Genomic DNA, 21,145 nt, shown 5'->3' with positions numbered 1-21,145 from the left:
CTGCTGGCTGTGCTTTTCTTTCAAGACATGCTCGTGTGTGTGTGTGTGTGTGTGTGTGTGTGTGTGTGTGTGTGTGTGTGTGTGTGTGTGTGTGTGTGTGTGTGTGTGTGTGTGTGTGTGTGTGTGTGTGTGTGTGTGTGTGTGTCGCTTGAAGTCGTTTCATTGTGTCTTCCACTCTGGTTTAGTTGGCAAAACAGTGAGCACTTTGTGTGCGTTTGTGCTTTGTGGATTTGCCCATTGTTTGTGAAAAGCCAGTGGGAGAAAGATGCGCACGGCTCTGAGTACAGTGGACAATAGGCAAGCATTCTGTGATTGGCACAGCTATCGCTGTTTAGACGGACGGACAAGAGCTGCGACGTATTTGGATGATGTTTTGATTTTCACGCTTGAGAATCTTCCGTCCCCTTCTTAATATAAAATGAAATGACGTGAACGGTCGTCGTGGTCACACTGGCAACATTGTAATCATCTCGTCACCCACGCAGCTTTGAAATCAAATGTCAGGGATTGAAGTTTGCTTTCAATTGAAATGCAATTTCAAGCCAATTTTCTTCTTTGTTTGGGGATTTGCCTTACTGTTTAATGTTACTTACTTACTAAACTTACTGCCTTAATGTTTCATCAAAGCACCGGCATCTGATTATTTAAAGTTGAACCACGTTGTCATTCCAACCAATTTGTTCCTCCTCCTATCGGTGCCCTCCCCGTAGGCGTGACTGTGTGACCACCACGAGCCAGTTCTTCAACTCAGCCCATTGACTTTTCCAGTTTCTTCCTTCCTTTCTTTCTTTCATCCACCTCGCCTGCACCGAGTCACTTGAGCCTGGAAGCGAGGACTAAAGGAGTGAGCAGCAGAAAGAAGCAGACTTTCTATGCAAAGAACATCTCAGATACTCGGATACTTAACTGTCACTGTCCGGTCAAACAGGTAAGTCAAAAGACTCGGTTCCCTTGGATTTTGCCGTGACCTTTGTCCACTCTCGCCCCCAACAGGAGAGACAAGTCTTTCAATGCGATTCTCCATATCGGAGTTGTTTTAACCGGGATCGATCGAGATCCGATCAAAAGGTGCCAGACGGAAAAGAAGACAGCTACATCGGATTGTCCAGCAGCGGCAAAGATCGAGCGTTTGGAGAAGGATGGCAAACCTGGGTCTCCAGCTGTTGGGTTACTTCCTCTCCTTGGGCGGCTGGATGGGCATCATCTCCACCACAGCTCTGCCCCAGTGGAAGCAATCGTCGTACGTGGGCGACGCCATCATCACCGCCGTGGGTCTGTACGAGGGGCTGTGGATGAGTTGCGCCTCTCAGAGCACAGGGCAGGTCCAATGCAAGATCTTTGACTCCATGCTCTCTCTCGACAGTGAGTACAGTACCTTGGCTGCTTTACGAACACGGTGCGCCCGCCCGATTGGGGAAAAAGCATCTGAAATTCGATCAAGATGGAGATTTGCGTGCTCTCGTCTGCTCACCCTTTTGCAGGGAGGGACGTCATGACAAAAGTCAAATCCTTTTTCAATGTTTACATTTTGTCAATATGGAAAGAATGAAGTTGCTACTTGAATCCCTCCCTCCCATTGCATGTTGCGCAAACAAAGACTTGGACCAATATTTGTAGCATGGTTTTAGAGCGAGCACTGGGGCGCAAACTCCACTTGCTACCCACTGCTGAATAGTCTGAAGAAAGTTGGATTGTCTTTCCCAATGAATATGGCCTGTGTTTAGGCAAACACAAGCGACGATTCACCCCTTCAAACAAACAAACAAACAAACAAACAAACACGCGCACACACGCAACGTTTGAGCCATCTCCAAAGTGTACTGCACTCATGAGTCAAAACACAGTGAAATGATGAATATACCACGTATGTTACTAATGTTCACCACACCACCCTCCCTTATTCATTTTTCATGTGAGTAAATGACGTGGAAATATGTCCCTTCCCCCCCACTGAGTTATGTGCGTGTAGGCCCTCGTGTGAAGGAAGGACATTGTTTTTCAGGGTGCAAAAGCGCTCGTATGGCGGAACAGTGCTCGACTGTACTTGTGGCGCTCTCTTTTACATTGAACGGCTTGAACATATTTGCCGGGTGATGCTTCATCTCCCTTCCCGTCTTCAGTCCACATCCAGACTTGCCGTGCCCTCATGGTGGTGGCGGTACTGCTGGGCCTAATCGGCATCATCATCAGTGTGGTTGGGATGAAGTGCACAAAGGTGGGAGACAATAACCCGGCCGTCAAGACGCGCATCGCAGTGGCTGGAGGAGCTCTCTTCCTTCTAGCAGGTACAACTTGATGCTTTGGACATTGTCAGCAAACGGGATGGAACGATCTCGATTTTGTAGCTATTTGAATGAACTGGATGGATGGATGGTTCTCAAGCTTTTCTCTTCTCACAGGTCTGTGTACATTGGTTTCCGTTTCCTGGTACGCAACGCAGGTGTCTTATCAGTTCTTCAACCCAAATACCCCAGCCAATGCCAGGTCGGTTTCAAAGATTCCCTCCCTCGTCTACTTTGAACTCTATCCATCTTCAAGTGGTTCTTCATGTCTTTAGCCGTGCTAATACCCGATTATTTAGCGAGCGGTCGTTCAAAAACCTAAAATCGATTCAGCCCGAGAACTGCGTTGTATTGGATTTCGCGAGAGATCGGATAGTACAGCCAAACGCAAAAACCTAATCGATTCAGCCCAAGACCTGGGTTGTGTTGGATTTTGCGTGAGATCGGACAGTACAGCCAAAGTGAAGCAGTCTTTATCGAGGAGGGAGAGGGGAATGTTGGAGGGCTGGCTGAAGCGGCGAACGTCGTTGGATAGCCGGATGGCAAGCCGGGGGAAGGAGCTGGCGGCTGGACTTGGCACTGGCCAGGACGGATGGGTGAGAGCAACTGCGGACTGACATGGAACAGCACCGAGTCATAAAGAAACAGAGAGTCAAAGTTACAAGGACAGGTCGGTGTGCCCGGAGACATCACGCTGACGAGCATTGTCGCGCTGACCGCGCTAATATAGCTCTCCCAATGAGCCCGCGACAGGTGACAGCGATCCTGGTGATAAGGGGGCGTGGCTGGATGACGCCGGTGGGTGACAGCTTGCTTGGATTGGCCGTTCTAAATCTTTCTTTCTTTCTTTCCTTCCTTCCTTCCTTTCTTCCCTCCCTCCCTGCGCAGGTATGAGTTTGGCTCAGCCCTCTTTGTGGGCTGGGCAGCAGCAAGTCTGACTATTCTCGGGGGGGCCTTGCTGTGTTGTTCCTGCTCCAAAGAGGACTTGCACGGCCAGCAGTATTACCGCCAATCGCAGCCTTCCACAGCTCGGGAGTACGTGTAACCCTTAGCCATCCAAACAAAGTTTGCTACGGAAGATTAAAGCTCCACACTAAATATCCAGCACTAAAACGTACAAGAAAAAAAAAAAAAACGTCATTCTGAGAATAAGCTAATCCAGGTACACCAAAGGCTCACGTCACGTGTTTGCAGGTGATCTACAGGTTGAAAATGTATTGATCGGAATCCTAGCACAAGTAGGACTAATCATAGAACGACAGCGATCCCTCCCTCGTTGATTGCTGACAATTGGTGAAAATCCGCAATGTGGAGTCAATATTTTTACCATAGCCACACAATACTTTTATAATAGTATTTGAAACATTTGATTGTATTGTGAAAGACTTTTGAAACATGAAACTCTTCTTTTAGCAACATTTTTTATGGCTTCACTAAAGGCCAGTCACAAACCCCCCCCCCGGGGGTAAACGTATCAGGGCTTCTCCGCGAGATTTGTTCAAGACTTCAGCCAGGCCATTTCCGCCTAGTACAAAATGATGGCAGGAAATATTCAATAGCTCCAATTCAAAGCTCAAGTCAGCATCAGCATGTTGGAAACGTTTGTTCTTTCGCTCGTTCAAGAATGGAAAACTTTTTTTTGCAATATAAGCGACCCGATATTTCCAATTCAGCTCTACTTAGTACATTGATTGAATTGTACATCCATCACAAGCACTTTTGATAGATTGTCTCCACTTCTGTCTTTTAATACTATTCTTCTCTTACTTCTCTCTAATTCAGGGCAGAGTTGTTGAGTGAAACTAGTTTCCCTGACTGATCTGCTTGTTATCAAGAATTTTCCGACTGCCCGACTACTCTTCTTTTTCCTGTCGCCTTTGACTCACGCACTGTATGGTGTTGTTTGTCTGCCCCCCCCCCCCCACACACACACAGCCCCCAGATAGATTGGAATGTTTATCTTTTGCTTCAATGTGTTAACAAATAATCAATGACAGAATGAATAACAGTCGTGGATGTTGGTCACCTACCTGTCCTGCCTCGGTGCCTCACGTTTGCTGAAAGAAAACCACCATGTATCACCTGATTATAGGCCTGTTTCTTTCACAATAAAGTGGATTAGCTCGGCCCACTTTTGTCTGTTTTATAACTGACATTCCCAACGCTTACTGTATTTGAAATGAAAATTCTTCATCACACTCAAAATAAGGTGAAGGATTGGATTGGACAGGCAGAAAAGATTTTCAATCAAGATACTTTATTTTGTTTCTTAAAAAACAAACATTAAAAAAAATAATATAGAACTAATACAATGAACAAAAAAGATAATCCACAAATTTGAGGAAAAAAAGATGCATTCTTTCAAAATAAAATAAAAACTAGGTGGTGCCTGCATGGTATCAATGATTAAATGGCTACAGTGAGACTGCAGGGATTGTGCATGGTTAGAAACCTTGAAGCAGAAGCAACCATGAACGTAGGTAGGCAATTGGAAATAGAAAATTGGGCATGAACACATGCTGGCCTATTAAAAGTGAATGAAGAATGCCTTATGAAACAGCAGACCTATCACAGTGATCTATGAAGTACATTCAACCAAATGAATCATTTCCAAAATTGCTAACTTTCATTCTCTCGGTTTACCACTCCGCCCGCACAAAATAAAAGACCACAATAAAAGACAACCCGGCGATACATTTGTCAATGGTAAAATGAAACTGTTTTTTGTTTTTTTTGTTAAAAGGAACACGTCTGGAAATTTAGCGCCTGACAGCGACCGCTAGGAGAAACGAGACTTGCATTTCAAGGGGTGGGGGGGGGCAATGAAGGAAATCGGTTGCGTACGCAGGACGGATTATCGGGAACCGGAAACAAATATGGGTAGATTTGTTTCAAAAGAAAGAAAGAAAGAAAGAAAGAAAGAAAGAAAGAAAGAAAGAAAGAAAGAAAGAAAGAAAGAAAGAAAGAAAGAAAGAAAGAAAGAAAGAAAGAAAGAAAGAAAGAGAAAAGAAAGAAGGTCAAAAGAATGGCTCACGTGTGATATCAGACGATGGTATGGGTCGGCTGTGATCCATGCTCAAAGTGAGTCGAGAGGGGGAGAGAAAAAAAAAAACCCCAAAAAACCCAGAAGTCAAGCACATCTAGTCCAAACCATGTATCCAGGCCACCAAGAGGACAAAAAAACCAAAATGAACCATGAAAAGCATATGGGAAATGATCTAGTCTTCCCCAGAGGGGGCTTCCTCCTCCGAGCCACCTTCCTCCTCCTCTTCCTCTTCCTCCTCCTCCACCTCTCCGGCACCTTTCTTTGTCATCTTGGGGGCTGGGGAGGATTCTTTCTTTTCAGCTTCCCCCTCTTCCTCCTCCAAGGGACTCTCAGGGTCATCTTCCTCCTCTTTGGGTGAACTCTTTTCCGAAGCCTTGGTGGTGGTGGTGTGACCTTTGCCCTTAACTTTCATGGGGTTGACTACAAAGGCAGCAATTGAAAACAATTGTTAGCATAGCCCGTTTTGACAGCGTTGGTCAGGGAGGGGTCAAAAACAACCATTGTCCTTACCTGTAGCCTTTAATCTGGGTTTAGGAGATTTCTTCTCCTTGTCCATTCGGCCTCGTCGAATAACCTTCTTGCTTCTCTTTTTGGATTGACCGTAGTCGCTGTCGTCGTCATCTTCCACCATAAAGTCCTCATCGCTGCCAGATTCATCAGCTGCAAAAAGAGACATGTTGTCTGTCACTTGGCAAATGGGTCACGCTCAAATGCTCATTTCCAAAATAGGAGCGCCATCATCAGTCGACAGGGTCAGAAAATGAAAGGAAAAGCAAATCTGTGGACTCTTTGGTAGGGTTGCTGGATACGATGACTGATTGGTTTCTGTTTATTGCTTTGGGTGTTTTTTTTTTTTTCTTCTTCTATGTATGCAATTTGCAGCTTCTGTAGGTCACTTGAATTCAACATGACTGTTTGCAAAAGTCCGAATACTGCCCAATGCCAAGTCGCCACGCGTGGAAATGGTGAAGCTGATCCAAATTTGGACTTTATTCAACTCTTGTTAAGTTGAATTTCAGCAGAAGATAAGTGTTGATTGGGACGCCAAAACAAGCGCTAGATGAGCGAACGGGAACTCGACAATGACGTTTCCGAGCATGGGGCCTTTGCAATGTTTGGGTCAGTGATATTAAGAGGCGAGCAAATGAAGCCGTTTCAGCAATCCACATTTATTTTGTTCAAATGCGTTGCTAGATAAGTTCAACCTTCCAAATGACTAACATTTGCTCATTTGTGCACACAACTATTGCCGATTGCATCTCTGCTATCATTTGGACAATTGTCGTCCATTTCCATGACTTGGAGTAGTTGACAGATCTCTGCGCAACTCTTTCCGGACGGTAACAACATCATAGGCTGCGAGGCCCGTCTCCAAACAATATGGCCACGCGCAACTCTGAAACAGAACAGAGAAAACGCATGTCAAATAAGAAATACAAAACCAAAGCATTCTTTGAATGATAACAGTCAATGAAGACAGAAGCAGTTGCAGGTGCTCAGAATGAGTGGCAGGCCGGCAGGCAGGCAGGCTACTCTTTTTGGGCCTTATCGAGCTGAGAACAGCACAGCTCAATTGTATACATATGTATTTTTGGAATCAAAATACCTTGGGTCCAAGCGCCGGAGGTCGGGCGGTCTCCTCTGAGATGATTATTTCCATCTCCTGAAATCCTCATCTGGATGAAACAATGTCCGCCGGAGGTATGGCTCGGGCGCGGCGGCGGCCGTCCGTTTGAGAAAAATCAAGCGGGGCCGGCCGGAAAAGGTGTTGCCGCTTCAGTGTACAGCCATAGCTCTCCATACCGCCGCAGCGCACGCACGCACGCACGGTGTTTGTCCACTATCGTACCCACATAAGAAATGAAGGCTCGTCCTCATTGCGTCAAGCCCAATGTATCGACAACAGTGTGTATGGCGTGCGCGCACCTGCTCTCAGTGGCAACTCCAGACTGAGTCCAACCCTTAGAACACTTGTGATGATGTCAGTAGTGTTATTTAACAGTGGGCGGCGGCACTTCAAAACTTGAATTGTTTTTTCGTCCACATTTCATGTTCATCTTCACCCATTTCAAAGGTTTCGTGAATGGCTTCCTTGACGGACTTACGATCAAGGTAGGGTTCCTCTTGGTCCTCGTGTTCTTCGTCCTCACTGCCTCCGTCGCCCAGAAGGATCTCCCTTTGTTTGGACACGGCCTTGGAGGCGGCCTGACGTACCGTTCGCTTTCGGCTGAGATCCTTGTCGTCGTCGTCACTGCAATCTGCAAAAAAAAATAATCACACCGATCGAATGATCCCTAATCGAAAAAAAGAAGAACCTGAAAAGAAGTCAAACGCAATGCAAATAAGGCAGTTTGAAATGCAATCAATGAATTGATAGAAATTTGAAAGTCGTATTTGTGCACGTACGACTTGACAAATGTCATCAATAGCTACACTGAGAATCACTCATTTTGAGCCTTTGTCGTTATTTCCCAAATCCTGCAATTTCACACGATGAAAAGTAAATATTCTTGGATTTCACGCCGTTGCCACTTTTTGCCACATTACCTGTGTCCCGTTTTCTTTTTGGTGTCCTTCTGCTAGGCTTCTCAATCTTGGGTTTCTTGCCTCTTTTGATTTTCTTTTCTTCATAATCGCTTCCTCCGTCTTCTTCCTCGCCAAAGTCATTTTCTTCGTCGTCACTACCAAAGTCATCTGGACGACCAAGGAAGTCCACATCCAGTTTGTTAGCTAGCGCTTTGCAAATCGTGAAGATAAGCGCAAGTCGTGGACTTACCGGCAGAATCATTTTTGGATTTGGAGAGTTTGTCCTCAGAGTCCTCACTGAAACCAAGAATCAGGAAAAGAACAGAACAAACAAACAAACAAAAAACATAATCAAGACACAGATGGGAATTTGAAAATGACATGTATTTGAATACAACCAGCGAGCTACCATTGATTCAAAGTATTTGTTGCTACGGCGTCATTTTTGCCCGCTCAAATTAGTAGCGATACTTTGTGGCAAGCATTAACGTTAAAGTCCTTAGCTGTCAAAATCCCTTTGCGGCCATTGTTGCAAAATATTGGACTGCTATTCCACAGCGTTGTGTCTGCTATCTGGCCGGCCATACAGCAAGCAGCTGCTTTTGTTGAGTGACTGACTGACTGACTGATGTGGAAAAGGTTCGATTTGGGTGTCCTTACCTTTCATCTTGTGAATTCTTGGAGCTCTTGTGCTTCAGCTCACGGGGTGGCGCACTACGCACCTTCTTGGGATTAGAGTCACCGTACTCCTCATCTAAACAGAACAACACGTAGCACTATCCACGTCAATAGAGCAGCCATGCACGTACGACTTGTTTTCTTCCTCCCCCCCAAAAAAAATCTATGATAAAGCCACACCCACATTCCATGAAGAATCTTAGTGGGAGGGAACAGACAAAAAAGTGAAATCTCTTACCCGCATCGTCAGACTCGTTGAATTGTGAGTAGTTCACCACTTTCCTGTTCCTGTAAGGACAGAAGGAAAAAATGATTTACTCGCTCCACAACCTTTCACAAGTGCCGTGTTTCATTAACAAAAAAAAAACATACTCTGTCAATATTAAAAAACTAAAAATCAGCTCACCCTGGAGCAAAGAGAAACATCATTCCAAAAACATTGAAGAGCTTAAGCTTGTGGCTTTCACAAAAACCTGAGTTTATTTCTATAAATATGAAATCTATTTTTTACAAATTCTATCTTGATACTCGGGACGGACGGGTGTGATTAAAATGAGTCCTTCATTCTGAGTCCTTCAAATCATCTTCTGCTCAAATACCTGGATGCAAAAGATGATCGTAAGCCGAAAAAAAAAGATCTCCCAGATGTGAAGAAAAATTCAAGGCGAGCGCATTTCAATTCCCACGTTATTGTGAGTCAGCTGTTTATTAGCAGTGTCCCCTCTCTCTTGGCGCAAGTTCCAAGCTACAGTCACTCACTGCTGACAAGCTCGTTCAGTGTTGTGAAACAAGGTGGATGAAGAGCTGCACGTTATTCACGTTATCATTGTCTCTTATTGCAAGCAAGCCACACGACACTGCCCTTTCTCCACGTGCACGGAATGCCTCGGCTGACATGACTGACAGCTGCTCGTCCCCGGCGGACCTGTGCCGATGGATGGATGGATGGACTGGATGGACTGGAGGGAGCGAGCGAGCGAAGCACGCCACGCTCTGAAGTGTGACGTGAAGCCGCTCAAAGTCAAACAACAATATTTATCTTGTAGTACAACAGTCGTGAACGGCAAAAAAAGTCGTGTGGTCTGAGAAGGCCACAAAAGCTATTTTGATGAAACGTGTCTTAATAAAAGGCCAAACGTTAGGCCAATTCTGAAAGAAAATAGAAAAGGGCTGACTTTTTCTCAGTCTTGAGCTGTTACATGTCTCAATTTTGCTAAATCTTGGTGAGACGTTCAACCGGACTGTTCAAAGTTTGTGGAGAGCGCAACTCTATAAAAGGCCAAAAATGGGGCCAATTCAGGAAAAAATAAAACACAATGGTGGACTTCCTGTTACACAAATGGCTCCAAGAGAAAATGTTGGTAGGTATACGTATTTTCTCATGTGTGTTGGAGATATGAAACAGAAAATTTAATGCACTGCACCCATCATATCATATTTCCAAGCTCCCCAACTGTTTGCTAGTTGTTTTCGCCGCAGGTCTTAAGACTGTACAACAAAAGTTTGAAGTCAATCAGGTGAATCATCTCGGCCTAGGACAAGGCTGCAAAAGTATAACCTCAGGCCCAAAAAAATAATCATAGCTGTTCATTTTAGACTAAGGCTTCCTTTTTGTACATCTCAGGGTGCAACATGTGCCTGCCAATTTGTGTAGGCCTAGGTCAAACGCACTAGGATTGTTGTTGGTTTTTTTGCACTCGAGGTGGCGCTATAGAGCCATTTTGCTTGAGAAGAGCGACATTTTCACCAGGCCCTACGAGTGTCCAAAGTTTGGCGAGTTTTCATGTATGCTTGGGATGCCATCCCTCTGGAGAAAATCAGCATTTCTACCAAAACGAACAGTAGTAGTCATTTCAATTTTTTCAATTTCACAACGCGTTATGGTAGAGGGAGCCACTTGAGTCAGGCCCCACCAGCAAAATCAGATCAAAATAAAGCCCATTTCACGCCATCGCATCTCTCCTTTATGTCAGTCTAATGATCCATTTCAGTCCATTGGTATACCCGCACAGCTGGCAGGCACGGTTATATTTTCCTTCATAGTAAAAAGCTGGCAAAGCTTGCAGTTGAATGTCTATTGGGGGGGGGGGGGGGGGAGACAAGAGAGAGAGCGAGAGAGAAAAAAAGGGGCAACACAGAGCCTCCATGGGTGCTTGGAAGCATCGGTATTGTAGCAAGGATCAGGCCTTCAACAAACAAATGTTTCGGACTTTCTTACGCAAGGCCTACATGGTCATCAACGAGGCAAATTCAAGGAAACAAAATCCATACGCCCCAACGTCAATGGGATCCTTGCTTGACTAGCGTGCGCGCGTAAGAAGTGAAGCACACCACATTCATGTCTACATTTTTTTTTCCTGCACGAAAAGCATTCACTCGCAGCCGCCTCCTTAAAGACAATATGGCGGGCGGAGGCGTGCAACTACGGTGCCAGAGAGAGCTACGGCTGTCTGCCGTTGTCGGTCGGCCGTTTGGGGACAGACATACCTACCTTACTGGTCTTGACATTATGCTGGAACAGCGTAAACGTCGAAATGGTGACTTCCAGTGGGAGACGAAAAAGCAGGAGAAGCGAAAATCGACTGTAGAATCCGCTCTGCTGAAATAGCAAGGCAGGCGAGCGAGCGTGGAGAAAGAAAGAAGAAAAAAAAGCACAGATACCCAAATCCGAGTAAGCGCTTGAACTCACAAGTATAGTACGACTGCCCCTACAAATGTATAAATGTTTACCTTCAGTCACGCTAAACGTTGAATAAAACAAAGTGAAATTGCATACTGCGTGCAACCAAACGTAAATTCAAGGTAGGCGGGTCCTGGCGAATAACCGCCCACCTATACTGGCTATTGAAAGGAGAAGCGCGGCCACTCGCTGCTTCTATTGGCTGATTTGAATCAACAATTCCCCTTTTTCATTGGAGGGCTGCGCTGCCTGCTGATTCATTGACTTCTCCGCCCGCCCGCTCGGCCGCCCGCACGCACCTTTCTGTGGAGCATCTTGTAGTGTCCAGTGTCCTTGATCACATTACAAAGTATCCTTCAAACGGAAGTACATGATGGTATGATCCGTAAGGTATTGTTGACCTAAATGATGCCCAGTACTTAGGTCCTGTCATCCTGCCCAACTTCCAGCATTCGCACCTGAGCAACACCTGAGAACATCACTCACTACATGATGGATTTGTGACGGCAAATTTCAAAGCACCTCCACAAAATAGAACGTGAAAATAATCAAACCAACACCAAATGACTTTTTCTTCTGAATAAGGAAGTTGATCACACCAACGCAATGAAAAACAGACTCACACAAGGTGGGTTAGATTCGATCCCATCTGTTATGATTGATTCTCTGGCTTCAGGAAATGACTTACAGATTTGCAATTGGATTGATTTTTTTTTCATTCTTTTGTTTTCAATGATCTTTTCTTGGATTTTTTTTGGTGTGATTTGCTAGGTAGGTTCGAGTCGGTGGCCGCCACGGAAGCAGTCCCAGATGAAGAGGCCCCCCCACCCCCCACTGTGCATCAGGTGGTCCTCGACATCTTCCAAAGAGGCACGCGGCAGGGCAAAGGGAGGGAGTGATGACAGCTGTTTGGGGCACATCCATTTTCATCAAAAGATAACACTTGCTGTTTCCCAGTGTTTATTACAGTAACAAAGACAATATTAGCCCCGTAAACGTTTCAGCAACACCAGCATGTCCGGGGCTCCGGCCTTCCTGCGTGGAGCTTGCGTGTTCTCCCTGTGCTTCCAAAAACATGCACAGTAGGCCGACTGAGCGCTCCAAATGAGTGTGAACGGTTGTTTGTCTAAGGTGCCACCGGCAATCGGCTGGAAACGAACGAGATCTGGGTGCCTCCTCCCGGAATCAGCTGGGATAGTAGAACATGAATGGATGTTGATCAACAGAAGCAAAACTCAGAAATCAGGATGGCTTCAACATACACCTGCACACATGAAACCTGTGCAAGATGTGACGTCACAGCTTTAAGACACTCTTAATGGGTTTCATTTCATCAGTGGACAGTGGTAACAGGTTGTAGCCTCTCAGCTCAGGCTTTCCTGCAAAAATACAAAGACGAAATAGCTTTTCCGAAACTAGAACATTGCCACTTTGTGCTATATGCCTTTACTTCATCGTGTTGTGCTCTAAGAAATTGGATATGGTTTTCTTACCTTGCGTCTTATTTAGATGATTGACATTTGCTTTGAGTCCTTGGCGGAGGTGATTTAGTTCACTGTCTAACTGTTCCTGATCTACACACAGGCAATCCAAATGTCAGTCCAAAATGAAACCATGCGAGGTTTTTCCTGCGCCATTGAAATTGAAAGTTGGCGCCTGATTTGTGTCAGTAGTATATGTTGTCAAAACGAACGAATGCTTTAGCACGACAACAGTTCAATTCTTTTTGGAACTCTTAGAACACATCAGTTGAATTGACAGAATACACGTCACGTCACGGCGCGTGGTCAGGACGACGCTATGTATCGCTCGCTTCAGCGCAAAGATGTTACCTTTCTGAATCATTTCTTTGGCCGTGGACTTGGGCAATTTGATGAACGTATTTCCAAAGCAAACCTTCACTTTTTCTGCAAGTGACGGGAACGAGTGAGTCATTGAGACATATGTCATGAACTTTGAATTCACGGGATGGATCACCAACCTGAACACATACTTTTCAGCGCATTCAGTGCTTCTCTGTTTCCGTTTCTCTTCATATCCAGGTCAATAATCTTAGACACAAACACACATGGAAGAGATCACAGACTTGAGTGTGACAAGAAGAACTATACTTCCATTGAATGAACAATCACTTGCTTGACGCACTTCTTAACTTCAAGTAACACTGCGACTTGTTTACAACAAAACTAGCATCCAGTATCCCAGAATGCGTGCGTGCGTGCGACCGACCCCAATTGTTGTTGCTGTTGTTTGGTTTAACGCGCACGGCACGTCACAAGACATTTACCTGTTGTTTGGTGGTCAGAACTTGTTCCGCTGCCTCCTCAACCTCCGTCAAATACTCCACTACACGCTGAGATCCCCAATCCATTGCAGTCAGTCAACTCAGCAATCGACGAGCACAACGTCCGCGGCGGCGTCCTCTGAGGGAGCGCTATTCAAAGCCTAACCTTGGACAAGCTAGTACATCTCGTTTCTGGATTGAAACTTTGTAGATCATCGCTCCTCTGTTCGTTAGCACTATTGCGGATCTTTCCAGCGAGCCCAGCCCACCAAGCGACAAACGAGGAAATACAAATGTTTGGCTCTTTTTTTTTTTTTTTTTTTTTTACACAAATCTTTATTTAAAAAAAAAACAAGCACAAAAAAAGCACACCGTACATTTAAGACTTAAAATGAACAGAAAACAGTTTAGTGTACAACTTTTAGGTAAATTCGTTTTACAAATAATTCTAGTTTTACAATTGTTTGTCAAGTGTGAAAGGGTGGGTGTGTTTTTCATTGCCATACTTCATAAAGATTCATTCCAACTTGTCCTGCGTGTCTTCAACTTGCGTCAATGTAATGCCTATGCTGGAAACATCTCATTTTTAGTCCATCTGATGAAATACATTTTGACAGAAAATTCAATACCTGATATTATAGCAGGATTGGTGGATTTATCAATGCAAGTTTGGTAGGTTAGCCAGTCAACTTTAGACAAGCATACATTCAAATATATTGCATTTCTATGCACATTTGCTGAATGAAAACTGCTAAGAAGGTTGTAGCTGCACTTCTCGCATCCGTTCCTGTGGCTCAATCTTGATTCAGCAATGGCTTCAAATGACCTCCTGCTGGTTTGATGGGAGGTGTTCTACATATCCAAAACTGGAAAACGTCACAATATCTGATCCGGGGCATTTTGATGACAAAAGGACAACAATAACAATGCTTCTGATTGTTTTATTAGTCTGTGCCATTTCATAATAGCTCACGATACGCCAAATCAACGTAGTCTACAGAGCCTTAACACATGCCAATACATTTTCACACACATGATCTTACTATTGCCTCATGTGAGTTCACATATCAGAAAATGGAAATTGATGATGATAGAACTTTATTCATCCCACAGCGGGGACATTTACTTGTCACATTGTAGAACATTTGGAAAATGTGGATGGAAGCCTTTTATAGCCTATTGAGTTGCGCTCATGTCATATATACACACACACACACACACACACACACACACACATACACACACACATTCTGTGGTATGAATGCTGCTGCTGCTGGGAACCTCAATTCTCCCCCCCGGATCAATAAAGTATCAATCAATCCATCGATGCGCATGGTGTCAGTAGTAAGACAGAATGTAAAGAGCAAAGTGACATTCGAACCATTGCAAAACTAAGGCAAAGGCGCCATGATGTAAACATAGAGAAAAGGTCCACGTTTGCAGGGCTCTATTTGAATGCTCTTGGGTTGTTGAATTGCCACTTTCCACTCTCACCATGTCAGTCTTTTGGCATGATGTTACGGCACCGTGCCCTGCTATGCAATGAAGCTTGAGCTTTCCTGTCCACATGAACGACAGTGAGAAACCGATGGCCGGATCGTTATGGTCCCAGTCGACAGTCTACGCAAGTCAGACATAGAAAAGATTACTAGTCAAACTTGGCTGTCGTCTTTAGGAAAACACTGTGTAGTGGCATGGAAGGAATGGTGTGCTCAGTCAGTCAGTCAGTGAGTCAGTCAGCCATCCAGCCAGTCAGTCAGTCAGCCAGCCAGCCAGCCAGCCAGCCAGCCAGCCAGCCAGCCAGCCAGCCAGCCAGCCAGCCAGCCAGCCAGCCAGCCAGTCACTCTAGGTCTTGAAGGTTGATCGTGCTTTCAGTGAATTGCGAGTCATCAGAGCCACTGTTTTCTTCTGTGCTTGCTGTGGTTTCCTGTGAGGAAAAGATCAACACGTTTGTATCAAAGCTAAGCCAAGAGCAAACACAAACAACCTGGACTCCCGTTTTCTGCATCACAAATAGGATCGGATCCCAAAAAATGGGAATTGAGCATTGCGGTGTGACTATCCAGGAAAAGCTTTGTAAAACAACATACCTGTAAAATGTTGACTGGAAGATCAACGGTGAGCTGAGAGTGAGAGGCGGACGGCTGGGAGGTGAGCTGAAAGGCGAGATCTCCATCGCTACCCGGCTCATCCTGAACAAACGTTTCACAAGTGGATGAGAAAAAAAAAAAAAAATCACCAGGCGGGCTCCGTTCGCTATAACCAAATGACAGCTTGAGCGGGCACTTTCAAACGGATGCCTTTCCCAATTGAGTAAAAGAGTCTCTTCTCCGCTGCTACGCTGCATCGCTACTTGCAATCTCACCTGGAGTAGCTGAATTTGGACAAATTGAGCACTAGAGTTGCGCAGATGAAGGCCTCCAAAAGACGCCGTGGCTCCTCCTTCACCGTAGCGGGCACTGGATGGAGTGGATTTGGCTCCTTTTGCTTTTCTCTGACTTGCTCCAGAGTCCCCTGAATAGAGCGAGATGAAGTCGCTTGATGTTTTTGCAAAAGCCTCATTTGATGGGGTGGCTTCACATCATACTAGCTATAGATGCTCTGCATTACCAGAGAGCGAAGGGCAACTCTGCTTCCTCCTCTTGGCCAGCTGAATAGCTCGGTAGTCTGTCCTTGCGGAGCCACCGTTCTGGCAAAACAAACATGTGGTCACTACATTTATTTACAAGCAAAGCTGTATTGTTTCTCTGCTAGAGACCAAAGGCTAAAAATGTGTACAGTAACACCTCCTCCGTTCATAAACAAATCAATCATTGTTTTCAGACAACACCACTTCACTTTGGAAGTACCTGGACACAACTCAGAGTCCCGAGCCCTCGGTGGCCACCCGCCTCCGCCGGCTTCGTAGGCGAGGCCAACAGTTCTGAAACGGGGGAAACCGCCAAGGACGTCGCAGGTTCCATCCCGAGGGCACCGGAGGAGCCGAGTGGCTGCCCGAGCGCGGGCTCGCTCAGGGAACCGGGAGCCCGGACGGAGAGAGATGTGAGCGCGTCGAGGGCCTCCGGTGTGACACTCTGTACGTCGTCCAGATTGAGGGTGCCCTGAGGGGGTAGAACGTCACCAGCCACGGCGCCGCCCAAACTGCGATGAGGACCCATTTCGATAACGAGTGGGTCCACGGGCCTAGCTGCCGTGCCGCCGTTAGAAACGCCCAGAGCTGCGCCAACTGTGGACGGTTCCATAGCGAGGATGCCTGAAGTGACCAGGGAGAGGTCCATGGTGAAAGTGCCGCTGGAATTGGAGTGGCTCCCACCGACACCAATGCCGGCACCCATGCCGGCACCCATGCCGGCACCCATGCTGGCACCCATGCTGGCACCCATGCCGGCAGGAGACGTGCTGGTGCTCCCGGACACGTTAGAGAAAAGTGAGCTCAGGTCCAAGTTAGTCAGCTGCTCGCTTCCAGGAAGACTTGACCCGGGAACTGTTACTGGAGTGGGGCTAATGAGCTCACTGCTGGGGGTCAGGGTGGGCGTGCTCTCCATCTGGCTCAGAACATCTACGATAGAGAAGGGTTAGGGTTAAAACTCCTCAAGAAGAAATTGACGAGGAAAAGAATGTTTACTGACCAGGGCTGAGCTGATGTTGTCTCAGCATGTGACTCTTAAGAGTGTTGCGGGAGGAGAAGTGCTTGGAGCAGTTTGACACGGGACATCGAGTCCTAAGGGTGCTGGTGTCCTCCTTATGTTTTTTGGTGTGGATGTAGAGGCTGCTGCGAGCTGAAAATTTTGCATTACAACCTGAAAGAGAGACTGAAATGAAACATGCACAAAACTGAAACCGGGGTTGGGGGGGGGGTTATGGTGAACCGTTACGCCGCTATTGTGTATACATACTTACTTACTGAACTGCCCTGAAAACATTCATATTTGGCTGATTTGTACAATACAATTGTGTACAATACCTTCTGCGTGGCACTGGAAGGGCTTGGTGCCGAGATGCGTGATGGTGTGACCTTTGAGGTGCTCTGCTCGGGTAAACGATTTCCCACAACCTTCTTGGGTGCAGACGAAGCGGCGATCGTCGTCGTGTTTGCTGTTAAAGGATGAGTGGAGTCGATGACTTTTTGTTTTCAGCAAGAACGGCTGCATCAACGAAGAGTAACTTACCGTTTGTGACGGAGCAATTTTGACATACTTGTGAAGGACCAGCCACAGCCCTCGGAGTCGCAAACAAAAGGCCTCTCACCTGCAAAGGGGCAAAGAAGGACATTAATGGAGTTTAGCAGTCAGTCGGGGGAGTGCGCTTAAGGCAGACAGGCAGGCAGGCAGGCAGGCAGACAGGGGAGGTGGAGTTCCCGTTTCCGCTCCCCTAAGCTACACATGCAGCCCATCTATGCTCAATGACATCAGACTCAACCTGCTGCCACTGATTCTCTGACAGGAATCAATGTCAAATTCTTTCATGATGATTTGCTTCATAATCCATCCTTGCCAAAGCCAAGCACGTCGTCTCGTCAAGCGTCAACTTACCGGTGTGACCTCGCAAATGGATCTTGAGGCGACAGGCCTTGTCGTACATCTTGGCACATCCCGGGTAGGTGCAGGTGAAATGGCCCGTCTCTCTGAAGTGAGTGCGGTTGTGCGAGTAGAGAGCGCTGAAGGTGATGAACGTTTTCTCACAGCCTAAAACAAGTCGAAATGGACAAGTGGCGTGACAAACGAGACACGGATAAATAAGGCCGGCGTTAGGTCATTTCAGGCTACCACTAAGCAGTCTCAGTCTCTGTTTGAAGCACTTGGCGCCTGTCATAGATTTGAGCCCTTTTCTGAAATAATTCTGTACTGTCGCACCCCTACCTGGGAATTCACACTTGTGGGGCCTCTGCGGCTCAAAGTGGACCCTCTGGTGATTGGCGAGACGCGTGGCGCTGCGAAACCTCTCGCTGCAGATCTCACAGACGAAGGCGTCGTCCTGCTCGTGGACTTTGGTATGAGCCTTAAGGTTGTAGACGGTGGTGAAGCAGCGGCCGCAGCCTTCAAAGTGACACGTATGCGGCCGTTGCTTGTTATGGGACTGAAGATGTCGCTTGAGTTTGTAGGACGTGGCAAAAGCCCAGCCGCAGCCTTCCACCGTGCATCGGTAGGGCCGTGGGTCTTCGGCGTGGTTCAGGAGGTGAACCTTCAGCTTTTGCCGCGTGTCAAACGTACACGAGCATCCCGCTTGCGGGCAGGCAAACGGAACGGCCGTCGCTTTTCTGCTCCGGGAAAATAGCCCTCCGCCGCATTGAGAGTCTTTGTTCGTGACGGTAGGCGATGCGCTAACCAAAAGGCTTTCTGTTTCTTCACGCAAGACTCCGGCGGCCTCCTGCTTGACAACAGAGCTGGGCTGAAGAGCGCTACTCGAGGTGGGGGAAGCTACGTCGCCCATTTCAGAGTCACATAAGGACGACAAGCCTGCTGGCCTGCCCTCTTCCTGGTGGTTGGAAACTGCCAATGTAGTACTGATCTTCCCAATTGCTTTGGTGCCACCGTCATAGGTGAGAAGAACAATCTCTTCGTGACCTTTCATTCCTAAATGCTCCTTTAAGTTGACCAAATCGTCCTCTTTGTGAACATATCCGTCAGACGGGGCAGCTAGAGTCAACGTTCCGTTCTCGATGGTCACCACGATGGTCTGATTGTTGAGCATAATGGTTCCAGAAAAGGTTCCGTTGGAATCGGGATTTGAGGAGAGACCGGCAGAATTTGCAACGTCATCCAAAGTTAACGGCGAGGCCTTGGTGGTTTCCGCAATGTCCGAACTTGTGGAAATGAAAGCATCATTACGAGCGTGAAAGGAAAAGTCGCGCAAAGCCTTTCCTTCGCCGTTTTCGGTACACAGCTGACCGCACAACGTCTCGCCATATTTGTTGGTCAAAACAACGTCTTCCACTGTGTGGCAATCGTCTGTTGCTTTAGTACCGACCTTGGTTAAAGAGCCGTTGGTAAAATGATCCACAACTTGTGTAGAATCGGAACCATCCGGATGTTGGGTGGAAGAGCAAAGAAGCCCACCGCTAGCGTTTGCCAACTCCACGGGAGTAGCTTTCGGGCACTCAAATCCTCGTCTTTTCATTTTGTCCCACATTTTAGACGAGGAGCCTAGTCGGTGCCTGTCCCTCTCACCGTTCCAATCGTCTTGATAAACATTAAAAACTAGATAGAGCTCTTGGGAGTTGTTGTTGTTGCTCTCCTTCGATGCGATTCTATCCAGCCCGGATCTATCCTGCTTGGAGGCTCCGTTCCCACACTGATGCCGCAAAACTGGAAATTGTAACGTTAGCTGCTGCTGCCTCTGCTCCTCAAGCGCGAGTTCCTCTTCCCCTTGGGGTGGAAGCGGCGGCGCCATTTGCAATGTCGAATCCGCCGCGTCCTCGACTTGGGCGGCTCTCCGAGCAGAAATGACAAAAGTAGACGTACTCAGGATGCCCTGGTTCTTGCCGTCTCCCTCTGTGCTCACGTTGCAAAGTAGCCTGTTGTGTATGTTGTTTTCGTCGCCGAGTGGCAGCTTGTTGACTGGCGAAAAATCCACCTCGCTACCATTTTCCGCCAGTAGGCGAAGCGGAGATGCCCTTGGTGTGTTGTTGGTTTCAAATTCAGACGATTCCAATGGCAGATCCGCTTCATCTTGAGGGGATTCAAAACTATAGATTGATACACAAAGTGGCCCCGACGCCGTGTCTGCGTGTGGAGCGCCATGTTGCGAATGAAAGTTATAGGCATCACAAAGCCCCTGGATTTCCATCTTGGTATCCCTGTAGCAGCACTCACTGGCAGCATAGACCCGCCCTCGTCATATCTCCCAGTCAAATGGCAACAATTCGACCGTCCTTTACGTTTGGACAGGACGACGGCAAAGTTGGCAGAAAAACAGCTATACTTTTCGTGAATTGTGATGCTAGCTCTTTTATGTTTGGAAATCGTGTGGTGTTCGCGTACACAATTGGAACTGAGATGGGAGACGTGTTGGATATGTTGCGAGCACTTCCGGTCTTCCTATTTGTCGTTTGACGCCTATGTTCAGTCGAGTCTTTTGCGACACACCGAAACGTCGCGATGAACGAGTGTCTCGCGAGGGGAATCTCGTCTGCTCGAAAGAAAAGTGGCTTCGATTCCCGACTGACTGAAGTGTAAACAAATGTCACGTGTGTCCAAATAGTGATTCTTTTATTCTAGTTGATAAAAAAAAAAACCCCCCAGTTCATTTTGTCTGTGCCCTTATTGAATTTTAGTACCCTCAAGATTGATTTACTTGTGCAAATATTTGTTTTGATTGAAAAAGCAAGCATTGGATTCAATTTACAAAAACAAAAGTCACACAAACAGACTCTGTACAGCCATTTCCAAACAATCAAAATTGGGACAATCGAGAAAATATAGAATGCCAACAAAGTGCACAAACAAGGACTCAGCAAAGCATTTTTTAAAGTGTACTTAGCAGCAATATATTGGTCTTTATTCACCAGATAATGAACACAAATGGCTTTGTGGCGTATACATGTGCAGTGCATTTACCTGCAATCCTCCGACACAGCATCAAGTTCAGTTTGTCCAGGCCAGTGTAGCTCTGAGGGACTCAACATTACTAAGCGATGTCCAGTCATCACC

At 46.6% G+C, this 21,145-nt stretch overlaps 4 protein-coding genes across 8 annotated transcripts; 1 reads left to right on the top strand and 3 right to left on the bottom strand.

Annotated features, from left to right (window-relative positions):
* Positions 1-543: 543 nt before the first annotated feature.
* cldn19 (claudin 19) lies at positions 544-6,478 on the top strand. The gene is made up of 6 exons (XM_085923843.1): positions 544-928; positions 994-1,362; positions 2,121-2,285; positions 2,400-2,484; positions 3,171-3,317; positions 4,065-6,478. The coding sequence occupies exons 2-6, from the start codon at positions 1,140-1,142 to the stop codon at positions 4,099-4,101; spliced, it is 657 nt and encodes a 218-aa protein (XP_085779969.1). The 5' UTR covers positions 544-928; positions 994-1,139; the 3' UTR covers positions 4,102-6,478.
* Positions 4,518-11,375, bottom strand: nucks1a (nuclear casein kinase and cyclin-dependent kinase substrate 1a). Of its 2 annotated transcripts, XM_085923842.1 has the most exons (9): positions 11,263-11,375; positions 11,024-11,131; positions 8,771-8,820; positions 8,515-8,608; positions 8,105-8,151; positions 7,876-8,022; positions 7,434-7,586; positions 5,839-5,988; positions 4,518-5,748 (listed from the first exon to the last, which is right to left on the bottom strand). In XM_085923842.1, exons 2-9 carry the CDS (start codon positions 11,038-11,040, stop codon positions 5,501-5,503), a joined length of 906 nt encoding a protein of 301 aa, XP_085779968.1. In that variant the 5' UTR covers positions 11,041-11,131; positions 11,263-11,375; the 3' UTR covers positions 4,518-5,500. The 2 variants fall into 2 exon arrangements, with proteins under 2 accessions (XP_085779968.1, XP_085779967.1); XM_085923841.1 differs by having other exon boundaries at positions 11,024-11,331.
* Positions 11,376-12,159: 784 nt separating this feature from the next.
* Positions 12,160-13,798, bottom strand: pdrg1 (p53 and DNA-damage regulated 1). Of its 4 annotated transcripts, none has more exons than XM_085924081.1 (6): positions 13,500-13,798; positions 13,194-13,263; positions 13,045-13,119; positions 12,706-12,786; positions 12,477-12,591; positions 12,160-12,401 (listed from the first exon to the last, which is right to left on the bottom strand). In XM_085924081.1, the coding sequence occupies exons 1-5, from the start codon at positions 13,581-13,583 to the stop codon at positions 12,509-12,511; spliced, it is 393 nt and encodes a 130-aa protein (XP_085780207.1). In that variant the 5' UTR covers positions 13,584-13,798; the 3' UTR covers positions 12,160-12,401; positions 12,477-12,508. The 4 variants fall into 4 exon arrangements, with proteins under 4 accessions (XP_085780207.1, XP_085780209.1, XP_085780206.1 ...); XM_085924083.1 differs by having other exon boundaries at positions 12,492-12,591; XM_085924080.1 differs by having other exon boundaries at positions 12,160-12,591.
* A 625-nt stretch (positions 13,799-14,423) lies between these two features.
* On the bottom strand, positions 14,424-20,505 carry LOC147048636 (zinc finger protein ZXDC). The gene is made up of 10 exons (XM_085923697.1): positions 18,356-20,505; positions 18,029-18,181; positions 17,666-17,744; positions 17,461-17,591; positions 17,126-17,296; positions 16,346-17,055; positions 16,107-16,185; positions 15,862-16,010; positions 15,587-15,688; positions 14,424-15,423 (listed from the first exon to the last, which is right to left on the bottom strand). The coding sequence occupies exons 1-10, from the start codon at positions 20,280-20,282 to the stop codon at positions 15,337-15,339; spliced, it is 3,588 nt and encodes a 1,195-aa protein (XP_085779823.1). The 5' UTR covers positions 20,283-20,505; the 3' UTR covers positions 14,424-15,336.
* Positions 20,506-21,145: the final 640 nt, after the last annotated feature.

Source organism: Syngnathus leptorhynchus, chromosome 11 (assembly GCF_054491065.1).
Source record: "Syngnathus leptorhynchus isolate UIUO chromosome 11, UIUO_Slep, whole genome shotgun sequence".
Classification (NCBI taxonomy): domain Eukaryota; kingdom Metazoa; phylum Chordata; class Actinopteri; order Syngnathiformes; family Syngnathidae; genus Syngnathus; species Syngnathus leptorhynchus.
This window is presented reverse-complemented; position numbering and strand designations above follow the sequence as displayed.